At 41.3% G+C, this 19016-nt stretch overlaps 2 protein-coding genes across 4 annotated transcripts in view; one reads left to right on the top strand and one right to left on the bottom strand.

The window, feature by feature from the left end:
• Positions 1–8545, top strand: part of B4GALT6 (beta-1,4-galactosyltransferase 6) — a 124617-nt gene extending 116072 nt beyond the window's left edge. The window contains exon 9 of the mRNA XM_032467175.1: positions 8224–8545. Coding sequence (XP_032323066.1) covers positions 8224–8344 — 121 coding nt within the window. The 3' untranslated portion in view covers positions 8345–8545. The remainder of the gene's footprint in view (positions 1–8223) is intronic.
• Positions 1–19016, bottom strand: part of DSG2 (desmoglein 2) — a 49120-nt gene that overhangs the window by 13073 nt on the left and 17031 nt on the right. For all 3 annotated transcript variants that reach the window (XM_032467169.1, XM_032467170.1, XM_032467171.1), the window contains 7 exons: positions 9347–9382; positions 7945–8079; positions 4244–4405; positions 3934–4078; positions 2944–3110; positions 724–861; positions 421–606 (listed from right to left, as the gene is read on the bottom strand). In XM_032467169.1, coding sequence (XP_032323060.1) covers positions 421–606; positions 724–861; positions 2944–3110; positions 3934–4078; positions 4244–4405; positions 7945–8079; positions 9347–9382 — 969 coding nt within the window. The remainder of the gene's footprint in view (positions 1–420; positions 607–723; positions 862–2943; positions 3111–3933; positions 4079–4243; positions 4406–7944; positions 8080–9346; positions 9383–19016) is intronic.

The following is a 19016-nucleotide window of genomic DNA, read 5'->3' as shown; positions in this document are numbered from 1 at the left end:
GTAATTCTATCATAAACCATTTAAACATACATTGATATTCTTCCTTACTTTTATTTGGTTAGATAAAGATCCATCGTGTAATTTTTGTTTAAAAAATTCTGTGGGGTAAGGGTTTTAGATGTTTAACACCCATATGCTTAATAACACTATTTAATTTTTTGTTCATTGATTCAGTTAAGCACAATTAGAACACTGTTTCCAATGTGGCCCTTGTACTACGTGCATGAAACACACACACAAAAGTGTGACCACTTACTAACCACAGAACTTGGGCAAATAGGAATGGCTCCCACATCTAACAACTGTGGTGCCAGTTAAGTGATTATGTAAAACACTTATAAATGTTTGGAACTCAAAATATATCAATTTCCTCCTCTGGACCAACTTGTCCCATTCCAGTTTTGAACACTACGTGCTTACCTTAATAAGGGTCACGATTCCTTCATTAGTTTGGGTATCAGTTTCTATGCGGAAATAACCGCCTTCATTTCCTGATGCAAAAGTAAAATTTGCTAACCAGTTGTCAGAGCCTACTTCATCCGCGTCAGACACTTTTATGCGTATAACTTCTACATTGGCTTGGTTTTCTTCAACTGTCCCTTCATACTGCAAAACATGAACACACGATTTTGATTTTGATGTAGCACAAACAGAGGCGATGTATTTTTAGTTAGGGCTAAATTATGAATAAGTAGGTACATTTGTTATAAAAATAATAGTTACCACTTTATTTTCGACCACAGGTATGTTGTCATTGACGTCCAGAATACGAATCTGAACTTGGGCTTGTTTCACGGGTTTATCTGTTATCTGTCCATTGCCATCTCTTGCTTCTACTATCAACGTGTAGCTGCTGTGCTCCTGCAGGGCAATGAGAAATATCCAGCTGGGGTGAAAATGAATCTCTCCCAAATCTATCTATCTGGTTTTAGTTCAATTTATTATCAAGGGAATGAATTACAGTGTATTTTATTCATAAATAAGTTTTATCATCTCTTGTTAATTGTGTGAAGATGCTGTTTGCCATCAGAGCTTTCCTAAAAGGGCAGAAAAGCCTAGAGCAGTTGTCAATATCAAATTCTTAATTACACCATTGGTGATATTTATTGGGTGAGTCCCTCCTTTAAATGGTCTGAGCACGAAAGAGGGTGTTCACGATGTAGTTTGATTTACCGTGGAAGTGATGGACTATAGGAATTGGTTTTTGTCCCACACTTCATTCCCGGCTAAAAGTCAAGCCAGCAAAAACTAATCCCCCAAGAAAACTCAGCTAGCGAAGGCAAAACTTGGTGACACATCACACACGTTCAGGAGATAAAATTCTTAGAGAATGTGTCCTAGAGAAGGACTTCTCAGATTTTATACCAAAGTGAACCCTTCTCTCCAACATGGTCCCCTTCTGATGGCTCCATTCAATGTGGCTGGAGTTTAAGAAGGAGCCGGCAAAGAAAAGAAGGTGGGGGTATAGCTCAGTGGTAGAGCATGTGCTTAGCACGCGTGAGGTCCTGGGTTCAATCTCCGGTACCTCCATTAAAAAAAAAAAAAAAGGAGCCAGGCAACCAGTGTCAGTGCCCGGGGAATCTGCGCAGAACAGAACTGCTCAGCAAAAAGCAGCACAGAAGAGACTCTGGAACCAGCTGCCTGGATTCCAATTCTGACTTACCAGCAGTGCTGGACACACACTTTATCCCTTTCATCCTTGGTTTCCTTCTATGTAAAATGGGGATAATAATTGGATCTGCCTCACAGGGTTTAGAGGTGGGTTTAAAGGGTTAATCTGTGGAAGGGGCTTAGAATAGCTCTGGGCACATGGTGAATGCCCCATAGGTGACAGCCATTATTTTTTGTCTAAGCTTCCCATACTTCAGAGACAGAAGCTTGTTTAAAAAAAAAAATCACGCTACTAATTCAACATTGTGCCTTCCCATTCTCATTTTATATGAGAAGGTAGAGTAGAATTTTAGGAATCATAATATTCTTTACTCTTACAAAGATCTTGATAGGGATGTTGAGTACAGCGCTCTCCTTCTCTGGGCAGTCAAGTCATTTTTCCAAGCAATACAAAACACGCTGACTGCTCGGACGATGATTTATATTTGATGACAATACGGTGCTCTTAGCATCATCAACATTTTACTGTGCATGCTGTTAAAACCTTTATGTCTGCGGCATTTAAGAAAACTTCTATCTCCCTTTTTCATCTAAAATTTCCCCTTTGAGTTAGAAACAAAAAGTGAAATGTTTGAGAAAACATCCTTTTTAGGAAGCTGACTCAAATTTTCCTCCAATTTGGCATTTACGAAAACTCTTTCCTTTATAAATACTTCTATCACCTTAAATAGGACTCCTATTTCCAGCCCTCCTCCTCCCTCTGTACATGCATTAGCAGTAGGAGAGACTCCTCTGACGTTTCATTACAGAGCCACAAATTAAGAAACGATGCTTCAGAACCCTCTAGCCAACAGATCCTGCCTGGAGAGCCCCTAGAATTGTGCTGTCCTTATGTAATTTTTAATTTTCTAGCAGCCACATTTAAAAAAGTAAAAAGAAACAGGCATGCTAAGTTTAAACAAATCTATTTTATTTAATCCATGGTATCCCAAAATATTATCAATTTGACACGTGATCAACAAAAAAATCATTAAGGTGATATTTTACATTACTTCATTTTCATACTACGTCTTCCCAATCTGGTGTATACTTTCCATTTATATGGCACCTCTCAACTTGGGTGAGTCACATATCAAGCGCTCAATGGCCACACGTGGCTTAATGGCTACTATATTGGACAGCACATCCCTAGAGGAGGTTAATTCCAAGAGTTATCCAACGAGTGAGTAATACAGAACAAAGTAGGGAAATGAGAAGAGAAAGAAAGAGAGAGGACAAACCGGAAGGGCAAACGAGAACTGAAAACAAGAGCAGCATCAAATATTAATTTACCTCTCTGTCCAAGGTGATACTGGTTGTATAAATCTCTCCTGTATCTTTGTTTAGGTAGAACACCGGAGGGTAAGCGGGCTCCTGAGACACGATTCTATATGAAATTTTAGAATTCAGAGTATTGGGCTCATCTGCATCTGTCGCGTTGATTTTCATCACAAGTGTATCTGGCATTGGAAACAAAGGCGTCCGAGATGAAACTCAACTTCCAGCGCACTGACATACCTTATTAGTTTATTTAATTTTAGCTTGTTCCAAAAAGGATTTCAGGTGCTTATCAAAAATCAGCTTACCAAGATCAAAACATGTAATTGTCTGAGGAAATACATGTGAATGGAGGTAGGAATAAGAAAAACAAGAAGAGGGCGAGGCTGAGGTTAGCACATACAGTTCTCAGGGTGAAGTCCTGAATACCTGCTACAGGAGGGCCGCAAATTTGTTTATGCTAGTTCTAATAACCAACCCAAAGACAGGAGAATGAACAGACACAAATACATGCTCGTTAAAAATACAAGCAATTCAGGGGAAGCATGGCTATTCTTTCCATTCTGATCAAAGAGAAATCTCTCCTGCAAGTCCGCCTATGGAGCACGGCGTCGAATAATTGCATTGCAGCCTGGCAGGAGAAATACTATCAGTCACAGGCCAGCAAACGACTGCCAGTGGGCCAAACCCAGCAGCGACCTGTTTTTGTACATAAAGTTTTATTGGAACACAGCCACGTCCGTTTGTTTACACATTGTCCAGGGCTGCTTTCTTGATACGGAGTAGAGTTGAATGGTTGCTGTGGGGACCCAACTTGTCACATCAATCTGACAATTAAGTTCTGAGGGTAAAAAACTTGTAACAGAAAAGCAGTGCTAAACCTAGAGCAAAAGGTTTCTTATGGGTAATACTCAGCCTCCACGAAGACAGAGGATTTAGCGTTCAGCTACACAATGGGGACGAAATGACCTTGGGTATTCATTCATGCAAATAACACACTCTTACTTGCCGCACTCAACTCTTCCACGGACCCAACAAAGACATCCTGCGTGAACACGGGCTCGTTGTCGTTGATGTCAAGGACCTTAACGCGGAGTTCTATGGGCTTCTCTAGGTTGCTTCCTTTCTCGTCCAGAGCGTAACCAATTAGCTGAAATCATGGCATAGATAATAGAAGGGATTTGGTTTAAGCTGAGGTCAGTAAACTACCACAGTCTCAAAAAAAAACCCCAAAAAACAAACAAACAAAAAAACAAATCATAACTATTCCCCAAGAAAAATGACTAACTGATGAAGGTAAAATTGTTCTTCTTACCAGAAAAAATGGTGTTTCTTCTCGGTCAAGGATGCTGGTAACGTTCAACTCTCCGGTGTCTTTGTTATAGACAAACACACCAAAAGGCGGCTCTGTGATCCCTTTTCCAGTGTACTTGTATGTGATTTTTAGTCCTTTTTCTTCTGCAAGATCAGAGTGGATCTAACATAAAGAGAAGAGAAGAATGCCTCAAGTTAAACCCTCTATAACTTACAGGTAACTATTTTTGATGGAACATTTCCCTCTGAAGCTGTCAGATGCTGACAGGAGAGAGGTGGGAGAACACAGGTGCTCAGAGGTGCTGGTGTCAGGGAACCGGTTCTAGTCCTGCCTCAGCCACTCACTAACAGTTACGTGATGCTGAGACAGTCACTTACCCTCCTGGGCCTCAGTGTTCTCATCTGTAAAGTGGAGAGATACCATTGCCTACCTCTTAGGCTAGTTACCAACTTAAGATATCGTTAGGGGGTACATCTTGGTGGGGGTGAATTTTAAATTTATCACATAAGAAGGTAAAAACTGCAGAGTCAAAATCACCTCCCTAACTCTATTCAATCATCAGGAAAGTATGAATAAGGCATCCGTCCATAGAAGGGTTAAAATGGTCAAGCGCTTCCCCTGCTTGGGTGCTTCAGCAAATTATAACCTGCTCGGTCTTCTGTAGTTATCACCTTCGTCCTCCATAGTTTTATTTGTATCTCCAATTCTTCATTAGTAAATGTGTCTCTGTGGCCCCCTACTGGGTCCTCAATTTCTTTCTTCAGACATCACTGAAGCCATCACCACCCACCTGCCTGGCTAGTTCTTTGTCCTGGAATCTTGGGATTAGGCACACGCTTCCCACAGGAGTCCCAACATGCACTGCGGCAGGGGGGCTGCTGCTGACAATGATCAGATGCTGCCCCCAACCTCCTGCGACACCTGTTCTGCTCCCGGAGTGGAATGGTGACCCTGGAGCAGTCCCACGATCACTTTCCACTGAGCCCCCCTCTCTCTGTCTGTCACTACCTTTCTCTGGGTTTCTGTTTGTCTCTCTTTTTTTGCCAAGTACACACATATACACACACAACATATGTGTATGTGTATATACATATTATTTCAATATTTATAAAGGGTATTCTAGATCTTTATGCACTGATTATATACATTATATAATTTCACTTATGTTAAAAATAAAACCAAACTGTGTGTAGACGTAACTGTTGGTTTGTATATACATACGTATGCATATAAGAGTATGTATGTATATACACATTTATGCATTTCATAAGATTTAGAAGATAGTAAACTGTTGACAGTGTTAACACTAAATAGAGAATTTGAAAAGTTGGGGAAATATAACAAGATCTTCAGTTTTATGCAAATTTTACTCTTAACAACTTGCCTAGTTAAAATCTGTAAAAACAGCTAACACTATTAAACCCCCCAAAATCATGTATTTTAGGGAAATCTATTGAAAGAATGTGTGAATGACTCAGATGTCTGTGACCAAACCAAACCAAACCAAACAGCTTAACTGCTTGTATACATACTAACATGTAAAGCCATAATTAAAAATTGGGATTTCAGAAGGCTTTTAGGAAAACAACACGTTGCTGGAAAAAGGAAGCTGTCAGCTTCTGTAGCTGCTCTTTCCTTTAAGGAGCTCGTCTCATAAGATGTTTATAAGATCAGAAAGATGAAGGTAAAACCTCCATATGAACATTCATTCATTCACACAGACGTTTCCTGAGCACCTCATGGATGCGGGCACTGCTCAGGGCACAGGCAATGAGCTGAGAGCCCTGAGGACACAGCCCCTGCCCTCAGGGCACTTACACCCTACTGAGGAATCAGCATAATGTCCTGGAGGGGAATGTGTGGGACAGACTGAGGGGATTGAGAGAGATGGGGTGGGGCAGGGACGGGAACTCTCTTAGGAGGTGACTCTTGGCTAGAGGCTTGATGCTGTGATATGGCAAATATTTGCCAGGAAAGGGATCTGTGCAGAGGAAATGGCACGTGCTGAGGGTGAGAGGCTGGAATGAGAGTGTTCAGGGAGGTAGCCGAGTGGGGGGCTGGTGTGGTGACAGGAGCCGAGGTCAGAGAGGTCAAGGCCAACACATCCCAAGGGCTCCTGCAGGCCCGGTGGACAGCTGATTCCTTCCACTGCAGTGGGCAGCCGTTGACAGGCTCTCACGAAGGGGATGAACACACTTTGATTTGTCTTTTCAAAAGATGACTCTGGCCACTTTCTGGAGAATGGACTGCGGTGGGGGCAGGGGAGCAGGGCTGACAGGAGGGAGATGGGGTCAGTGGCTCTTCTGGGAACACAGGTCAGAGATGACACTGACTCCTCTCCGCTGCCACCCGCCTCGGCACACTTACTGAACCCCAAAGAATCAATGCATTTTAGGGAAATCTATTGAAAGAACATGTGAACGGGTAGGTGGCACTGGAGAGAAGGTGGGCAGCGATGGAGAGAAGTGGGCAGATCTGGAATATATTCTGGGGGTAGAACTGAGAGTACTTGTTACATTTCTGAAATCCTGGCTGGAATTATAGTGCCACTTACTGAAATGGGTAGAACTTACGGAGAACAGCTTTGGGGAAAAATCGAGGGCTCAGACTTCGCACATGCTGAGTCTGAGATATGTACTGGTAGAATTACCATATAATTTACCAAAGAAAATAGGGCCCTCTCAAAGTGAAGGAGAGTATTGATTGATTAGGTCAGGACAATGGGCACAGACTAGGAGTGTCGCAGGCAGGATGTGTGCTCACCCTACCGCCTATTACATTCTGTTCATTTTGAAAATTCCTTTTCATGTGTAGGGTGGCAGAATATGCCTCTTTGGTATAAGAATTATTTCGAGCTGAAAGCAACTGAGAAGAAGCAGACACAAGGAAAGCTCTCTGCCTTCCCCCTATCTGCCTGAAAGCAGGGCATAAATTTGTAAAGATGTCCTGACCCCTCCACCAGGAAGGACAAAAGTTAATCACGAGTAAACCTCAGAGTAGACCTTAGATCTCTATCAGCCTGGAGGCAGGACCAGAGGAATCTACAGAACAGACCTGACTGACTAGCTTTTTCTATTCTGAGTGGCCCATATATTTGCCTTCCCACAGTTTGCTGCGTCTAGGGATTCACGGTCCTTTTCCTTTGTCTTGTCACTTCTCTAAAAATTTATTGTTCCTTTGCTAAGATGCTCTGTAAACCCAAATCTTAACCAAACCTTTGAGTTACTCATCTCGGGGTACTCCCCTGTGTTACATGCGAGAAACATATGTTAATGGACTTCTGTTTTTCTCTTGTTAATCTGTTTTTGGTCTGTCCAATTCACGGGGCCTCAGCCAGAGAAGCTAGGAGGGTAGTAGGTCAAAGAACAATGCCCTGTCCCCAACACAGGATAATTTTTAACACTCTGTTAATGATTCAACTAGCACCAGATTCAACTCTTGGCTGAATCAAAGCCCCACAAATATGTACATCCATATATATATTCAACAATGATGCCGCATCTTCCATAACGGGGAAGAGGACCTTCAAGGAGGCACTACCTGCTAAAATTAAACTCTGCTCATTTTCAAAGACACCTGGAATATTAAAAAGCTCAGTACGTACATTATATAATTTTCTTAAAATTTTAAAGTGAACCCAAAAGCCCTCACAGCACACTTGAGGAATGTGCGTGCATTTCCTGCTCCTCTTTAGAGGGTACCTTGGCGATTGGATTCTTTCTGGACAGATCCTCTCCCTCTCGAAGAGCCACGGGGGCCGTGATCCAGGCACGCTTTTGCCTCACTAGGTGAGTATGTTTAAGAAGCTGCTCATTCTCACTTCTTGAATGTGAAACCTGCAACAATAAAATAGGGCCAAAAAATTGTTAGGCAGCCTTAAGACAATTAGTGTGATTAGTACGGCATCCTGAAATTTACTTACTAAAACTTTAGAAACAGCTGTGCCAATCTTAAGGTATAAATTTCACATTTCTCAACAGGCTTCATTTTCGAAGAGGAAACATACACACTCCAGCAAACTGCAGAATTGAAGGGATTGTCTCCAAACCAGTGAAGCAGTTCTTTATCAGTAAGAGAAGATTTCCCAGAGTGAAGAGTTAAAACGGCTAAAGAATAATTTAATGACCTTACAAACAGGCAAATTAAAATTAACACACCAAGTCGAGTCTTTTTTTCCCTCCTAACTGAAAATGAAGTTTCATCTTTCTGTGGTGCTTTACTAATGTGTTGAATTACTAATGTTTTAAGACTAAATGTTAGTAACTTGTTGGTATCAATTTGACTGAAACCAGTAAAAATGTCAGTTAATGAATTTACTATTTTAAGAATGAAGTTAAAGGATTAAATTGTCCATCTTTGGTTTTCAGGACCTTTAAGTGGAAAGCTATGCCATTAATTCTCACTTAGGCTTTAATAGATAAACGTATATTTTACCCAAGGAAAATTTCAATAGAGCTGATCTGGTTTGTAAAGATCAGAAATGATTATTACACTAGGGTTATCATTTTTATCATTTTACTCATTGTGTTGTTCTGTATAATAAGTATTTTATTTCAAACTATTTACACTGGTATTCACCAGGTCATCAAGTTTTTTCTTTGTTTTTAGTCGAAAAAATTCTTCTATAATTAAAAAAGTTAAAATATGTAGTAAAACATTAAAATAACATTAACGTTTATAATGTAAAACCTCTTATTTTTTCGCTCATACTTCATAGAGCATTCACTGTTAACAGCTTGATGAATATCTTTTATGATCTTTTCTTATGACCAAACAGTTGCACATGTAAAAAGGTCCTTTTTAATACAAATGGAAATATCCTGTGTATCTCATTCTGCCCCGCCCCTTTTTTCATTCAGTACCTCATCATGGGCATTCTTCCACGTACCGTAAATTGTTTTACCATTCTCTTATTGATGGACATTTAGATTGCCAAAAACTGCTGCAATAAACACCCCTGGAAAGAAGCTCCTGTGCACCTGTCTGAGCGGGAATGGCAGAGTCTGAGGGAGGGCACCTCTTTAACCTGGTAAAGCACAGTTATCTTCCATGAAATTAAGCCTCTAAATTCAAAAGACAGAAATAGTTTCTTTGGTTCCTTACCTCTAAATGGAGTCCATTTCCAAAGTTAAAGCAGATCTGGAAAACAAAATTATTGATTTGTGGCTTAATACAATTTATCACTCAATTCGGCTTAAATACTTTGTGGATGAATAGCCTACCACCTAGGACATTATAGACATTTAAAATAAGGGGCGGTTTAAAACTACTATTCCCCTCCTTTGTCAAAGGGAAACAAATGACAATTTTCCTCCTTGCTTTCCCGCCATGACCAGGACCACAGAGAGAAATCCACTTTTTTTTTTGGATGCATTAAGGCCTCCTCCAGGAAACTCAAAACACAGTATTTGAAAAACAAAAACACTCCTCTTTAAGTCTTAGCCACTCCCTTCTCCCTCTCTCCTTATGCTGTGGTTTTCACCTCGAGTTCTCGGGGACCCACTTGTCTTTCCTCAAGGCCTTTAGTGAGTTGTACCCCCCCAACTCCCATCACCCCCCAGGGGTCCCCCACACGACTGCCCATATTCAGACTTCATTCCTCAACTTCCTCAGTCCCACCAGCTGTTCCTTTGGCTCTTATGAAGCACTCTGGTCTGACACTGCACAGAACTGAGTAGAGGTACATTTACACCTGCACGACAAACTCCCCTACTGCCTTTTGCCGCACTTTCTCTATAGTCCATTAATCTCCTCTTGGCCTCACTTTTCTCTTGGCTTAATATGAACCAGCGCTTCTAACATAGTGGCCCCATGGGACTATTTATGCTTAAATTATTTGACATTAATAATTCATTTGCTCAACAGCCACATGAGGCAAGAGGCTTAAGAACAGTTCCATCCCTGCAGACAACTCTATGGACCAATGCTAGCAGATTACTGCCCGCCGTTCCAGTGACTCAGGGGTCCTCACTCTCTTGATCTTCTAATATTTCTGCCTCACTTTCATCTGCAACTCTGTAAGCCTCACTATTACTCTCTTTGACTCTGTGCTGACAACATGGCTGGAGGGGGCTAGACAGGCTCACACATCCAGGCTCCCTCCTTCGGGGTGTGGTGTTGGTTTCCAGGGTGACTTCGAACGTGTTTGTTTGCCCAGGAGAGTCCTGCTGTGCAGGCATCCCATTTATTAGCATCCTTTGATTCTCAAAAGTGTGCTCATTAGCTCATAAATTATACAGTCACCTTATCTTTGCTTCTCTTATTGTATCCCCATCACACCATCCCAAAGTTCCAGAGAATGCTCCAATCACACTGACCGCACTCCTGAACCTCGTCACTCTTAGGAGAGGATCTCACGTTTTATTTGACTGAGATTGTATCTCAATCACCTTCTCCTTCCCTTCTTTCTTTAAGGACGGGGAGTCCTGCTGCCTTTCCAAGGTGAACCATCATCTGTGTGCTTTATTTTCAAGTTTCCACTTGCTCTCCCACATTCACTTTCTCAAGAAACTTGTTCCTTCCACTGATCTTTCATCTTCACTCGCTACTGGCTAATCAGACGTCTTTATTTCCTTCTCATTGGCTAATCAAACATATTTAGACCTTACTCATCCTAAAAACAAGCAAACAAAACTTCTTCCTGATTCTGCTGACACCTACTCTACTGCTTGACATCCTTCTTCAGCTGTAATCCAAACCGAAGTAACTGTCTATGTTTATTGCCTTTATTTCCCACCTGCTATTTATGTATTTTTTTTCAATCTGCCTTAAATTTGGATTTTTCTCAGTCTTGTTTCCCTTTTTCATGTGCATCTCAGGTCACATGGATCCATGAAGCCTTAGTGGGTAAATCACGGAAGGCAGAACTTTCTTGCAAATGGCTAAGCCTCTTTTGCTTACGTACATCCCCTGAAGGCTTCTTGTAGGGACTTCTCTACACGTGGTTACTTCACCTTCCTTTCCTCCAACTTGTAGTACGTGTTCCCGCCGCCACCCTTGCAAAGAGGAACTTAAGGACAGTGGATGCTCAGCCTCTAGTTTGAGTCTTTCTAGGGCAGATGAACAACTGTGGCTAATATTCTATTTTATGGTCAGATAAATGATTCCTTCCTCACCCTCCCTGTTACTAGTTTACCCAGCTAGCAATAGCCAGAGATACTGCTAAACAAAGTTGTGCTCCCCAAATTCATGTACTTTCAAAGGTGGCAGGGCATAAAAACAAGTGAAAGCAACGCTGAGTGGATTACTCCTCTCTGCACGTGTCTCTGGCAGGAATTTCCAAAAGGAAAGCCTAGGGACTGGATCCAAGGCTCCTCGGTGTCACATCATCAGGGGACATCCTTAAAATGTAATGGATTTCTTGTCCAGCCTCCTAACCACTGGTTTCCTCTTCTTTGTTTCTTTTGAGTAAATGCAATTATTCTGACCACATATCATGTGTTTCCCGAGGATATGAAGGGAAAAAAAAGCAATTTATAGTCTTCTAGTCAAACATAAACACTTCATAAGGATATCGTCATCGACTTTCACTGGAATGTACTTTCTAGACGTTCTTTGTTAAGAAATGCAGAAAATCATATGGTTTAACGTGTATTTTGTTCCCTGGGGATCCTGTTAAAATGAAGATTCCAGTTCAGTGCGCCTGGAGTTCAGCCTTCCCCTCTGCATTTCTGACCGGCTCTCAGATGATGCATGCCAGCGTGGTAGGTTCTTGAATCACACTTGAAGCAGCAGAGTTGTGGGATGGGACATGGAGTATCATTTGTTCATGTAGGGATATAGACAACGAAGCCCACCTGCTCACTGTTGCCTCGGTAGTTAACACAGGAAACTTGGTCACTCTTGATCGCTAACATCTTGAACGCTGAGAATCTTTTATTTCATGAATTTACTTATTCTTAACAATTTAAAAACTTATAAACTACGAACACAGTCAGCCCTCACCTGCGGATGTAGAACAGGTGTATACAGAACCACAGATACAGAGTAAAATGTACTACCCCACTTGATACAAGGTACTTGAGAATCCGTGGATTTTGGTACCTGAGGAGATCCTGTAACCAGCCCCCTGGGACACGGAGGGAGGACTGTATATACAAAAGCAGAGTGAACAGTACAATGACCTCCAGATAGCTAACACCCAGGTTCAACCATCATCTAGCATGCCTTGTTTTCTCGCTGACCCATTGCTTCTGAAGGGGTTTTACCTCATTTACACTTTACTATTGTTATGTGCTTCAGCTATGGCAGCATTTGATTTTTGAGAATGTCCCTAAATGCTTTTTAAAAAAATTGAAGTACAGTTGACATACAATATTGGCTTCAGCACCCACTTCTTTTTAGATAAATTTTTTACACACTTCTTTTATCCAGTGTCTTTCCTTACAAAGGCACAAATCCCACCGTGGGCCTCATCCTCATGACTTCATCTAAACCTGATCAACTCGCAAAGGCCTCGCCTCTAAAAACCATCACGTTGCAAGTCAGGGCTTCTACGTGTGAATTTTGGGGGAACACATTCAGTCTGTAACAACGCGTAAAAGAATTTGGCCAAGGAAACATCAAGAGTCTGAAAAAAGATTCTCCTTTCTAGGGAGAAAAGCATTTGCACAGCCTCTCTTTTTGCCTCCTTCTACAGATTGTTGAGCAAGGATGTGACATTTGGAATCGCGACAGCCATGATTAGAAAGCTGATAAAATGGCAGGGGAGCCAAATGGAAGCCATGTATCTCTGAATTATAGAATCGGTCAAATCTGAGCCACCCCATCTCTGGACCATTTCTTATGAGATAGAAAACATTCTTTTAATTTAATCTTTTAGTTGGGTTTTGGTACTTGTACCTGAAAGCAACTTCACTAATATACCCATTTCGCAGAGTTATTACACAAATTAAAAGAACTAATACGTAAATGAACTTATTGCAATGACTGGCACAGAGCAGGCACTCAATGAATAGAAGTACGATGGTATTTCCTCATTTCTGACTTGCATTTCCCTCATCTTAAAATTCCTGAAATCTGGATTTATTCATGCCTTCCATTTCCCAAGCTCCTATAACATGCTAAGTAATAGAATATTCCTGTCCTCTTTGATTCCTACATGTTGGGGAGATGGACAAAAACAGGTTGTGATAAGAGCTGTAAAGAAAATTAAAGTAGGGACAGAGAATTAAAGTAGAGAGAGATCTAGGACTGTGGGGAGGCTCTCGGAAGAAGTGAAATGTACATAGAGACTGGAATAGGATGCAGGAGCAAGCTGGGCAGAGTGCTGCGTAAGGAACAGCCAAGACACGAGGCCATGTTGACGTCAAGGGGGCGGAGTCAGTGCAGACGATGTTGGGGTGCTGGTAATCTGTTTCTTGATCTGCTTGCTGGTTACATGGTATGTTCAGATTGTGAAAATTCAGTAATTTAGTACCTTCACTAAAAAGTTACCAAAACTGATGTGCATATCTAAAGCTGAGGGTCTCCTGGAATCTAACTAATAGTTTCGCTATGTGCATTTTATAGCATCTATTGTGGTAGCCTGTTTTCACAGACACTTAATAATGACACGACAAACTGAAATATGTAGTCCACATTCATGGTACAAAAAACCCCCAAGAGAATTATACCAACATTTTGTCAATTGTGGAACTGTTTGTTTATTTGACTAAGGAAATAGCTGAGATCTTAACTGCTCCTTCCTAAAATAAATGATTTGGATATTTCCTTGGGACTCTATCTCACAGAACACATTCTTAATTTAGAACAGTAGTTCTCAACTGGGGGAGATTTTGTGCACACGCACTAACCACCCTCTCCCTCCCCAGCTCCTGCCACCCTGCGGTCACCTGGGGTACTTGGTAAAGTCTGAAGACATTTTTGCTTATCAAATCAGAGTTGAGGGGGTGGTGAATGCTACCGGCATCTATCGGGTAAAGACCAGAGATGTTGCTCAGCATCCTACAATGCACAGGGCAGTCCCTCCCGAAATAGCAAAATGCAAAGGTTGAGAGACCTGAATTTAGACCATGTTTGTCTGATTGGAAGTTACTGTAGTAACTATGGTCAAGAAGGTCATACAAGTTCCCAGCACTGTGGACTTCTGTAAACTTGCAGACTGGCAGCATACTGCAGACAATATAAATGGAGTTAACGGATATACTCCATCTTCTGTCCTCCATTCCCACTCCGTCCCACTTCCCTTTGACCATTCTCAGTTCTGCAGGTCTGAGTGATGTCCTGTGCAGATGCTACAGAAGGGTTTCAAGCACTGGAAGGATGCCTGGACAGGATGACCTCCCAACTATGAAATCTGTAACTCTTTTCTTCTCACAGGGAACTTGGTGGTAGAAAAATGTCACATGCAACATGCTTTTGAAACTGAAGACAAGTCAGCTCTAGTCTCTATATTCAAAGAAGTAGTGTTTTTAGTTGAACCAGGACAAATCCTTCAAAAGCTCTCCCATTAGATCAGATATATGTGCTGTAAAAACTGGCCTTCTTGGTAACTGACAAGAAAAAAATTTTTTTTTTCCGGCAGAGGCAAGAGGGAAGGTCAAATATCACTGAAAAAAATACAACCAATCAATGTGCTATTTGTTTCCAAGGTCGCACCCTTAGAAATGACTTCCTGTTCTGAAGTCACCTTGATAAGTTTAACAAACAGAATCCTGGAGGCCTTGAGTCACTGAATGACAGCTCCTCCTGGCTGACAGGTTGTTGGTCTTAAGTAGATAATTCTGAAACTTTCTTTTGTGATTCTATGAGTTCGTGGTGAGGTGACCCCTTTAACCTTTATATCTCAGATTACTAGATAACTTATTGCAGACGAGATGTAGAGGGTCCAAAGTAATTTAAAATACTGTTTTAACTTTGAGGCATTATAATGGCTTATTATTTCCATTCAGCCAGAAAGAACCTCACAGAGAAGGTCTGGAGGGTGGTCAATGGATGATCTTCAGGGCCCAGATAGGGGTGACCTAGCACGTGCCTGCCGCCTCTTTAAGCTCACGCCCACCCCTGGACAATCACAGAAACAACTGCTATTTCCCTTTCTTACCCACTCTCCCAACCAGGCAGAATGTTTTAAAATTCTTTGTCTCTCCCTTTCATTGCACAGAGGGCAGAATCAGAAACTGCCTGGAGGGTCCCTGGCTTACTTACCCCCAATCCACTCTTAAAAGTGTTTTCAGCTTTGGCTAAAATAACTTAAAAGGAGGGAAAATGAGATAAAAGAAAGGCCATGGATGCCTCTTGTTTATTTCCTCTGATCACATATCCTAACTTTTCTATTTGTGTAGACAGCACTGGTCCTCAGCAGCCTCTTTATTCACAAGAAGTTCTCACAAGACCTCTGCAATGGTACAGGCAGAGGGGTTCAGGTGACCCAGGGCAGGAAGGGTGGACTGGGGATTTTGGTCAGCTACCCTGATACACCTAACACAGGTGAGATTTATCTTAGAATTTCATCTATCGTACTCTTTTCTTCTTTATCTTTTTCTATTTTTGAAGGAGGGGAGGTGGTCTATAAAATTTCTTACTTTATGGCTTAACATCATACCTTATTTAGAAAATTCCAACTTAAAAATCCAACTCTTAAATGACCCACACATAAGCATAATTCCTACGGCAATGTCACTCAACAGTTAGTTTAAATATATAATTATATTCGTTTTCATGGCTGCTAATTTAAAAAAACCCAACAGCCAAGAAAAGCAGTATTTTGAACTTTAATTTTTCAACTCTGAATGTGAATTTTAGATAGTAACATTATATACTTTATTAAGTTCAACATACTAATAAAGAATTATAAAGAATTACAGAATAAATTCCATGACTGATCACAATCTTTTGCCCGCTCTTCAGATGTTTGGGCTAATCTTAATGTAGCAAATATGAATTTGGGTGAGTCATATTGAAGTTAGCTTCAAAAGGGAAGATATTTTCCTTGGAAACATTTATTGATGCCAAAAATCTCCTAACACAGATTTAGCAATGCTGTGCTACACTTGAGCTGTTAGATTGTGTTGTGAACCGTCATTTCAAATTAAGTTTTGTGTAATCATGGTCAGCTCCTATTTTTAACTTGGCATAGACAACCTGCAGGTCCAAAAAAGTCAACATTATTTTATTTAGTGTCAACTTCCTTGGCCCCTAAAACATTAAAAAAAAAAGTCAGAGTTCCTAACAGCTAAAAGTAGGATTTTTCATATTTAATCTTTTCCATTCCCAATTATTTTCTAATAGGGATGTTAATTAACTGTGGGTCTCATACTTGAGTGGCATGTAAATTGCCTTATTAAAATACAAGACTTCTGGGCCCCACCCTGGAGTTTGATTCAGTACATCTGGGGTGGGGTATGAAAATCTGATGTTGCTGGTCCCGAGATCACACTTTTGAAAATAATTGTGAAAAATCACAGTGTAGCAAAGAAAAGGGTTGAGCCTGGATAATTCACAGACTGGATAATGAGCCCTTAATTACAGAGATGTGTGAAACCATATATTCCAAATAAGGAAATTCAGCACCTGAGTTACTCCCATCGCAAGAAGATTTTCCGCTTTAGAAGCAGTAATCAACTACAGTAAGATTGCTTTAAACTGTTTTCTTCTGGTTCAAACCTCGTCTTCTAGCCTAAGTTATACTGACCCTAAGAATTTATTTTTGAAATATTTTGCCATTTTGCCATTTTATTAGTGTTTTCTATAACTGCTACAAACGCTTTGGAAATCAGGCAAAATATAAATAAATATGCATATCTTTTCAAATACACCTGTATAATACATAATTTTTTAGACAAAAATGGTGGGCTGTTTCCACCTTTTTGTGGCAATATATTCCTGAAAATTACACTAAAAAATAGAATGAAGAAAACCAGATTGTTTTCCCCTCAAAGGCTTAATTAAGACCAAGGGCTTCAGATTGTCCTTTTGTACCATTAGATGGCACTGGTCTGTCAGTAAGTCAAACTTCAGGAACTACCAGAAACTGACCAACGATAGACTCCCAGGTCCAAAGTGGAAAACAGGCATTTTTCACTTGGCTTCAAGGAAGTGAACTGGCAAAATTCAACAGGGCAAATCGATGGTTTTAGAAAGTGGTAAGAATACTTCTGCAAGACTGTGAAATTAGGCAAATCTCAGTTCACATTTCTTCTTCTTCTTCTTCTTTTTTTTTTTTTTTTTACTTTCTAGAATGATTCTAACTTGCAATGAAATTAAACCAATTATCTAGTTCCTTAAGTTCAGGCCTTATGTATGACTAACTATAGAAAACTACTTGTAAAAGGAGGTCACAGTGATGCCCATTCGGGGGGAACCTGGGTTCTAACCAGCTTTACCCATTAGTAACATTCACTAAATCCAGTTACTGGCACAACAGCGGGTGCTCAAAAAATGTCGAATTCTCTCCGCTACATCCGCCTTTGCCCCACTGTAAGCTCCATGACCGTGGTGGGACAGCTCCCAAGCTCCCACAAGAGCGCTTGGCATACAGTCGAAGCACAGCTAGTAATTGCTGAACGTGTTAGAGTCAAACAAAAATTTATCGCTCACACTATCTGGGCGTTAAAATGTCTCTCCTAAACAAACGAAATTCAGATTATTATTCCAGCGTTCTCCAAACATAGAAAGATACTTTAACTCTTAGGTTTTTAAAAGATACTTATGCGTCCAACACACGGAGCTCTATAGATCCTGCTCCTAAGCTTAGTTTAGCAGGAGAGATAAAGTGCACATAAATTATTATAATTAAGAGGTAGAAAAACTTCGCTGTGTGAATGGCAGCTGCAAAAGCAGTTCTGGGGAGCTCAGAAGAGGCAGAAATTACTTCCTTGTAGGGAAGCTGGGAGACGGTTAGGGGAGGGAGCAGATAGGAGGCAGAAAGAAATGACCTGCTTTAAAGAACACACGCGCCAGAACACGGAGATGGAGTGCGGCTGGAGTGCAGAAGGCGTGCAGTCTGACGCCGAGACGATGTGAGGATGGCAAGTCGAAGATGAGCACAAAGAGCTGCGATCGGGATCTTCCCTGATCCTACGAGGAGCAGGGAGTCACTGCCGGCTTCTGATTAGGGGTATTGTTTGGAGTACCTGTACTCTTTTGGAGAAGACAGTTTGGAGGTGAAAGAAATAAGCCAGAGGAGATGTAATGAGGACCGGCAATAGATGGATGGGTAAAGGCAAATCTTTATGGGGACAGTATTAATTAGCTCTTGGCCATGCCGTGTGTGTGGAAGACAGGGGAAGGGGTCAGAAGGTACCAACATTTTAAGTCTGAGAAGCTAGAAAGATGTGAGTCTCAGGGCACAGATTACAGAAACGTTGAACTAGAACCCTGGGCAAATCATCTGAGTCGGAAGGAGAGTAGACACTGAAGAGTCGGTCGCTGCGGCTCAAAGGGAGGCAGGGGTTAGGCGCACACTGCCCGAAGTGGGCACCCTCTCAGCCACTGCTATCGCCTCCCACCCACATCTGATGTGTCCCCGGGTGATGTGATGTTCTTCTACGGTGCTGCGCTGGAAAACCACTGCAGCCTCCCGGAGGGTGGAAGGACCCCCAGCAGAGTACTGCGGAAGCAAAGGAAGGAGACATTTGAAAAAAGAGACAACTGATGGTGTTAAAAGATGATGATGTTAGCACTTTTGGGGTCTAAGGAGAGCGGATCTTTAAAGTGAGGCAGTGGGGTATGGGTCATTATGTCTTATTTAAAAAAACCCCAACAATTTGTGATGAAGTCATGTCATGTACTGTATCATCAACACATTATATAATAAGATATAGTAGGAAGT

Source organism: Camelus ferus, chromosome 24 (assembly GCF_009834535.1).
Source record: "Camelus ferus isolate YT-003-E chromosome 24, BCGSAC_Cfer_1.0, whole genome shotgun sequence".
In the NCBI taxonomy this organism is placed as follows: domain Eukaryota; kingdom Metazoa; phylum Chordata; class Mammalia; order Artiodactyla; family Camelidae; genus Camelus; species Camelus ferus.
The sequence above is the reverse complement of the archived record's forward strand: the minus strand, read 5'-3'. Positions and strand labels throughout refer to the sequence as shown.